At 43.1% G+C, this 8028-nt stretch overlaps 1 protein-coding gene across 1 annotated transcript in view; it reads left to right on the top strand.

Annotated features, from left to right (window-relative positions):
- Nucleotides 1-644: 644 nt before the first annotated feature.
- The window catches only part of PM20D1 (peptidase M20 domain containing 1), an 8710-nt gene continuing 1326 nt past the window's right edge, over nt 645-8028 (top strand). Inside the window, exons 1-10 of the mRNA XM_010013086.1 lie at nt 645-735; nt 1300-1532; nt 2880-2966; nt 3701-3834; nt 4272-4391; nt 4946-5021; nt 5226-5287; nt 5522-5600; nt 6707-6778; nt 7498-7666. Coding sequence (XP_010011388.1) covers nt 705-735; nt 1300-1532; nt 2880-2966; nt 3701-3834; nt 4272-4391; nt 4946-5021; nt 5226-5287; nt 5522-5600; nt 6707-6778; nt 7498-7666 — 1063 coding nt within the window. The 5' untranslated portion in view covers nt 645-704. The remainder of the gene's footprint in view (nt 736-1299; nt 1533-2879; nt 2967-3700; nt 3835-4271; nt 4392-4945; nt 5022-5225; nt 5288-5521; nt 5601-6706; nt 6779-7497; nt 7667-8028) is intronic.

Genomic DNA, 8028 nt, shown 5'->3' with positions numbered 1-8028 from the left:
CTTCACCCCAAACCAGGCTGGGATTCTCTGAGTCCATTTGGTTCTGTGAGTCTCAAAAAACACAACCTTTGATAAAATCTGTAACCTCAGTTGACATGCTTTTAGGAAAGCTGTGACTGGGATCCATGTTTTGCTTGACAGTGACTTGATGTTGGAGAGCAGCCTTGTCTGACCCTGTTTAAATGACAGAGGAGGTTAGAAGGACCAACAAAAGACCTGTCTTTATGAAACAATCTTGTTGCAGCCTCACTTACTATTGAAAAAGAACCTTGACCTGCCATCTGGCAGCTGCCACAATAGTCTGTGAGTAGGAGGAACTGGATCACCCCAGCAAAACGCAGCTGCTTCTGGACAGGGGCACTTCTGACAGTATCATTCAGCACAGTAGGATGAAGAATGGAGTTGGAGTATCTAGGGAAATACCTTGGCTGAAACTGGAAGGAAGCACTGGTGTGCTGCTTGCACACAGCCCAGCTGGACTACATCAGTCTTTCTTGATGGGGGCAGCTCTCACTATCCCGTGAGATAATCTTTAAAGCCTGGAAAACACTCAGGAACATAAATATTCCTTTCCCTTTTGAAATGCAGTTTAAGTCTTGTTTGACTGATTTCAGTGTCAAATGATTTCTATTTCATATTCCATTGAAGGTGCTATTAAAATCCCAACTGTTTCCATATCTCCAGAGGACTTGAATACAACTGCCATGGCAGAGTTTGGGAATTACATTCGGAAAGGTACTAAACTCACTCTTAACCATCTCTGCTGCTTGGTTTTATTTTAGTAGACAAATAGAGGAGTGTATATGTGGTTCTTGAGCAGAATGGAACAGATATGAAGCTTGGTTTGCCTCCAGAAAGGACTGGCAAAACCAGCACACACAAGTCACCTCTGCACCATGCAGTGATATAGCATGGCCAAAGCTAGAACAGAGAAGGTTCAAATGGCTTTGAACCTGGGGTTTGGTTCTTGACTTGGTTAAATGACCTTGCCATTAAAAAATTCAAAAATAGGATGGCTACCCATGCTTCAGCCTGTTTTTTTGGCAGTCCCATCATTGCTACCTGCAGAGCTGCAGCACTGGTGCACAGCAGTGCACTAGCTTTTCCTTTGTGTTAAATATGAAGTGAGATGGGTTGGTAGAAGTGTGAGAAGGAAGCTGCACATCTGCTTCCTGGAGTAGCTCCCCTGTGGTCAGTCAGTGCTCCCTCCCCTGAGGCTCAATAGGTGACTACTCTATGAGCAGAAAATGATAAAAGTGGACATTCTTATTCACATGTTTTTAATGTCTTTCTTCACAGTCTTCCCAGCTGTGTTTTCCTCAGAGTTCATTCAGCATGAAGTCATTGGTGAATACAGCCATCTCTTTACTGTCCAGGGTTCTAACCCTCAGATGATGCCCTACATGCTGCTTGCACACATGGATGTTGTGCCTGCTCCCCCGGAGGGCTGGGAATTCCCTCCTTTCTCAGCTGCAGAGCATGAAGGATTCATCTATGGACGAGGAACTCTGGATAACAAGAACTCTGCCATAGTACGTCGCCTTGGTAATATCATTTCAGAGAGATACAGAGCCTGACAAAAGGTAGATTGGAGGAATCTGTTCTCTTCAAATTCACTACATGGTCTCTCTTGCCCCTGTTTGCATGCAGGATGCTAGTGATAAATTCCTAAACCCTGCAGTTTTCTCCCAACTTCTTAGAGGTGACTGGAATGGCCTTTTACTACTGAGGAAAGCTGAGAGAAAGCTCTTAGAAGATGCAGAAAAACATATTCACAGAGGCTAAATATGGCTAATTTGCCATATTTAAATTGTATATCAAATGCTGTGTTTGAAGTCAGGGATAGACCTTGTACTTCTTCCCAGGTGTCATATGGGCATTCAAAGCCAAACCTGGCCCTTTGAAAAGGCTTGAGTTTCAGAGTAAACACCATTTATTTAACATTAGAGTCAAATATCTTCTACCTAGTCAGTGGCAGAACAAAGAGCTGTTGTACTAAGTACATTTGGGAGGAATAAAGTACAAAATAGATTGATCTGTGAAAGGTGTCTCAGTTGGGAAAAGCTTGATGGAAAAATTAATAAGGAAAATAGTCCTTTGTGACTTGCAAAGATCATTTCCATGACAGCCCTCTATTTCAATTTAAATAGATGTTTAGCAAAGCACTGTCACAGATCCTCTGGCTGCATAGACTGTGTTCCTAGAAAGTTTCTTCAGGTTGTTTAATCATCAATATCAAAGCCTTGCAACTCGCAGCTTTGGTTTGATGCTTCCTTTTACTGTGAAGTGCATGAGTAACTCCACAAGTGGACAGTAACAATGAACAGTCGCAGTGAACGTGGCAAGGTGGAGGCAGTGTCATTTCTTCTCAGAGAAAAGCAAATGCAGCAAATGGGAGATTTCCTTTCTCCAGGTTAAGTCTCTCCTGTTTCTGTCATCTTTGCACTGCTTGTACAAAATCTAGTTCTCATTCACATAAATGGATTTGGTAGCTCAGGTCGGAGCCAAGCTGCGTGTTGGACAGACAACTTAAAGAACAGTGGGTTCCTTGGAGAACCCCAGCTCTGCTGGGCTTCCTGTGCAGTTTGTCAGTGACTTCCCTGGGAGCAGGAACAAGCTGACAGTGTATTTTGTGTATGCCCACTGTCATTGTGTAGCACACTAAGTCTTAAACATTAGTGATTAGTGTGTTTTGCAGAGAATGTGAACATCCCCAGTAGGAGCTGTAGAAATAAAAGCTCAACTGTGAACAGGACAAAGTCTCCTTAAGGGCTGTGAATGCATCATGCTGCTTTTCCATCACATTGCATTCTTTTGTATTGTTCTTCTCCTTCCTACCACACAAGAACAGTAAATACATTCTGGGTTTTTTTCTGCAGGGGATTCTGCAAGCTCTAGAGTTTTTGCTGAGAAGAAATTACAGACCCCACAGATCTTTCTATGTTGGTATTGGACATGATGAAGAGGTATTTTCTTTCTCTGCAGTAACAAGTTTGCGTTGTTCATGTATGTAACAAGGCTTAATTTTAAAACATTGTTTACCTAGAAAGTCTTTCCTGTTTTTCTTGGTTGTGTGGGTAGATCCTGTGTCAGGTACGTGGTCATAGTTAATATTGATCGTTTGGCTTTACTTGACATTGACAAAGGGTTTGGTGAGATGAGCAAAGAGAAAAGAACACAGGAGAGTGCTAGTTCCAGTTCTTTTCTGCGTGGAAGGTGCAGAAGGAGTCACGTTTTGGCGTACACATAGTACATGAGAAGCTGGTTTAAGATTTCTGTGGCTGTTCCACATGGTCAGGAAGAGCAAACAAAACTGTTCCCTGTTTGTTGTGGGAATGCCCACTAGGAATGGTACAGAGAGACAGATGAGGTGGGTTTCTTTAAAAAGACTGACCTGTGGAGCTCAGGGCTCTGATATCTCACCGTGTCCAAGAACCAAGGATTCAAAGCAATTTCAGTGACTTGTGGATGGGAGCGTTCCCCTGTGTGGATATGGATTCATCCCCTACTGGGCCATTAATGATCTCCAGTGAATTCTGCTGGGAAGGATCTACTGACAGGTTGCTCTGGAGCTGCTCACGAGGGGGTTTCTTGCATTCTTTGCACTGTAGCACTGGGCAGTATCAACAGCAAGATGTTTTCCAGTGTTCTTCCCAATGGGATGGCTTCACTTGATGAGTTCCTCTGCTGATTCCCACAGGTGCTTGGTCGGAAGGGAGCGATGGAGATGGCAGCTCTGTTGGAAGCACGAGGAGTGAAGCTCTGCTTCTTGCTGGATGAGGGCAGTGCCATACTAGATGGCATCGTCACGGGGGTGAAGAAGCCAGTAGCAGTGTAAGAGAGAACACATTGACCATGATGAAAACTACCCATTTTCAAGAATTAATCTGTAAGAAATGACCTCGCTAATGGCAATAAAATATGTTTTGAAGGCATGTGGCAGTGCTGGTGCTGCTGAAGCTGCAGCAGTGCACAAAGTGCAAGCAGAGGACCTTTGGTGTTTGCTTGCTGTCCATCACAGCTGTGCTGACAGCAGCAGAAGGTTCCATTTAGCCAGGGCAACCATGTTTGTACTGTAGTGTCTGCTCACGGGAGAAGCAGCCAAGACATCAGCCCTCCAAACATCTAAAGCTTGTGTTGAGGATTTGATGTTGCTGCTGCTTTAGTGGTTTTTACGATAGTGAAAATACACAGTGTAGTTCTTTTTGCCTGTGGTCTGTGCATGTGTGTTTGGAGTTGTATTAATCATTTACTTCTTTATCATTGAACAGAATTGCTATCACAGAAAAGGGCTCAATAACACTGAACTTCACTGTGGAAAAAGAGCCAGGACATTCATCCTTTCCCCCGAAGGAGACAAGTATTGGCATTCTTGCAGCAGCGATGACCAGGTGAGAGCTGCCCTGTCATCTGACATCCAGGACAGCCCAGCAGACTCCTAAGTCACTGCTGTGTTACTATTTAAATAGTTATATTTTGTAAATTCCCACAATATAGTTGGCATTGAAATTTGTAGCTCTCTTTGCAATGCAATCCCCAGCAAAGGGACAACTACCAAGTCAAAAAGTCACAATGTGACTGGGGGAATCATCTCTTTACATGTCTCTGTAGATATCAGATTGGCTAATAAACATGTATCTTAGAAAAACTTAATATGTCAAGATATGCTGGAATCTGGTGTGTATTTTTCTAGATTTCCATGTATTCCTTATAAGTGTCAGGCTTTGGGATTTTTTCAGGTGTTCTAAGAAAGTCTTTGTATGGGACTGGAATGCTCAGACATCAGTCGGGGAGCTGTGCTTGTAGACGTACTTACCAGGAGAGGACAGTGTGATTGCATCTCAAATCCATGGATGCATTTCAGAAATCAAATTCCTATTGATCTCCTGGAGTGGTGATAGTCAATGGGGTTCTAAATGTCACATGTTGATGTGCTTTGCTGTAGACTGGAGCAGAATCCCTTGCGCAACCTCTTTGGCCATGGGCCAGAACTCATGACTATGGAGCACCTCGCATCAGAGGTGAGGAAAGAACTGTGATTTCATTCTCAGATTTTCATACTGGAAAGTGAAGAGCAATGAATTTAGAGTGTAGTTACATAGTTCCTGGAAAGAAGAAGGCTTAAGCCTTTCTCCCAGATCATTGTTTCAACAAGAGCTGAGTGACTACATATTGTCTTGAAAACTAGAGACTTTCTGATTTGTGGTTTTATTTCTTCCACTTAGTTCACGTTTCCCCTCAATGTCATCATGAGCAATCTATGGCTGTTTTCCCCTGTTGTCAGCAGGTAAGAAAATAGATTCTTGATTAAACATTCCCAAATCTCTCCCCCTTTGAAGATGAAGACCACAAGCCATTTCTAGTCTTCCCAGGAAATCAATTCTATCATTTCATAGTTTAGACTTTCCAGCTAATAACCACTTTGTTCATTAAATAGGCTATAATTCAGCTTATAGACTATGGAATTATGGTGCTTCTGGTTTACTGTTATTAAACTTCTTTCTTGTTTCTTCCTTGTAAGAGTTCTTTCCTGGAAACCTTCCACCAACGCCTTGATTCGAACGACTACAGCGGTGACGATGTTTAACGCGGGAATCAAGGTAGCTTCATGTTGACCTTTCTCCATGTAGTACAATGAGAGAATTGGGGCACTTTGTTTCTACCTGTTTATACCTAGTTACAAGATCAGTATGGGCCCTGGTCTTGGACCCTGTGTGGTGTCACCACCGCTCTCATTTTTACTCCAGGGGTGGCTTGGTTTTAGCCGCAGTTGAATATTAGTTTCTTTCAGAAGTACCTGCTCTCTGTCACAAAAAGATCTCTGTAAACTAGTGTCAAGATTTTAGGGTGGAAAAGAGTGTTTTCTGTGTGATCACACAAAGTATCAATGACAGTATTTGGAACTCACAGTCCTAAAGACTTCCCTAGCCCAGATGGGGTTGCGTTTGTGAGCACAGGTCTGGCATTTACCTTCGTTCAAGTATGGAGCGTGCACCTTGGACCGAGTGATAACAGGTTCTGGCTGATACAGCCAGATCTTGCCCTGATAAGGAGGTGTAGCTAATCCAAAAATACTGTAGCCCTGGAAGATAAACAGGCTGTTTGGTGTGTCCCTGAAAAATCTGTTACTGAAAAGCATCACTGGACAAGAAAACAAGATGCAGTGGCTGAACAGTGACACTGAGTGGCCAGGAGAGAAGTGACACCCTGATTTCTTGTTTGTTGGTTTGGGTTTTTCTCCTTACAGTTCATACCATTTTTGTTTAACAAAATTATAAATACTGATTTTGGTAGGAAAAGAGTCTTCAGTTACATCATTTAAGTGACTTACGTGTCTCATATTGGGGAAAAGTAATATGAGGATGAGGTACAAATAGTGCTTAAAAAGACCAACATCAGCTTTGAGAATTTCTCAGTATGAAGTTTCTGAAGGGAGGGGAATTGTCTCAAGAGGAAAACTTGTGTCTATCAGCAAACTTCATTTTTGTTGTATTGATGAATATTTCTTTGTGGATTTATCTGCATTCTGGGTGAGATTTAGAGTGTTTTAACCCAGAGTACAGAAAGAGATCCCACCTTTCCTGTTTGTGGAAACAGTGAAGCATTAGGCTGGAGTCGTCTGAGCAGTTTCTGAGTTTGCACTTGGAATTTTAATCTGGTTTGAACTTCCTTTTAAGAGTTGGCTCTTCCTTTTTTTCTTTCTTAGATAAATGTCATCCCATCTTCTGCAAAAGCAACTGTGAACTTCCGCATCCACTCTGCAGAGAAGGCTACCGAGGTACTTCCAGCCTTCAACACTTGCACGGTGACACTTGGCCATTTCATCTCCCCCTGTATTCATAGAAGCAGTAGAGGGCGAAGATTTGGGAATTGCTCCTTTATGGAGACTGTCAGAAACACAGCTTATTGGATGCCTTTTCTCCTCCTTTGAGATGGATTACAAAGTGCATTGTTTACTGCGGCTTCTGGATGTGGAGCAGAGCAAGAGGCAGGCCAGGCTTGAAAGCATGGCTTGCAGTTATATCAGGCAGGTTTCAGAAGCCTTTCTGTGGATCATATGTGGTTATGAAATTGGAAGTGTTAAGGTTTGTGACCTGTGAGAGTATGGAATCTTGCACACTTCAGCAGGTACGAAACATTGGCAGTAAATAACATCTTCCCTTCCCAAGCTTCTGCTGGAAGTTGACCTCTCTGGAAGCTTTTCCTGGGTTAGTTACTTGGATGACCTAACTTCCAAGTTGTCAGGACTGATGCAGTTCAGGAATACCTTGAGACCATGGTGTGAATCTGATTAGACTGGTCAAAACCAATTACTTTGAGTATCAGCCGTTCACTGAGTGAGAGGAAGAGAGGCTGCCCCACAGTTTCAGTCCTAACTCTGCAGCTGTATTTGCAGCCACAGTTGGCAGTTGACCGACAGATGTTCTCTGGAAAGTGGAACATTTGTGGCCATCTCTCATTCCTTTGGCTTGTTCAATGCCTGTCTGTTGCCCATAGGTGCTAGAGGCAGTTAGAAACATCATTGCTGACGACAAAGTGAAGATTGATGTTGTGGAGGCATTTGACCCGCTCCCCATCAGTCCTTGGGATGACCAGTCATTTGGAGTCCATATTTTTCAAAGGACCATTCTGGATACTTTCCCAGATGTTGACAGTGTAGTCCCAGGTAACAGCAAGCACAGGATGATGATTGTTTCCTCTCCAGCTTCCGCCCTGCTTTGCTCTCCCTCATCCCCCACTGTTGACTTGTTTCCATTTTGTGGGTACTCCTCCACCCCAGCTGTTAACTGCTGGAAACAGCTGGTTTTTCCTCTTGATTCCCTTCCCTCTGTATGTTTTCAAAGTTTTAATGTTGTTTTTTAGTAGTGGAAGTACAAAAAGCAAACAGGAAAGTGACAGAAACAATGAGCCTTGCATTTGACTCTGCACATACAAAGGAACCTCTTCAGGGAAGAAAGGAATTGTGAGGGAGAGTAGGAGGTCTTCTTGCTTTAGGTCTTCTTTTATTGTTTTCATAGCTGGCAAAGC

Source organism: Nestor notabilis, unplaced genomic scaffold, assembly GCF_000696875.1.
Source record: "Nestor notabilis isolate BGI_N333 unplaced genomic scaffold, ASM69687v1 scaffold23474, whole genome shotgun sequence".
NCBI lineage: Eukaryota > Metazoa > Chordata > Aves > Psittaciformes > Psittacidae > Nestor > Nestor notabilis.
This window is presented reverse-complemented; position numbering and strand designations above follow the sequence as displayed.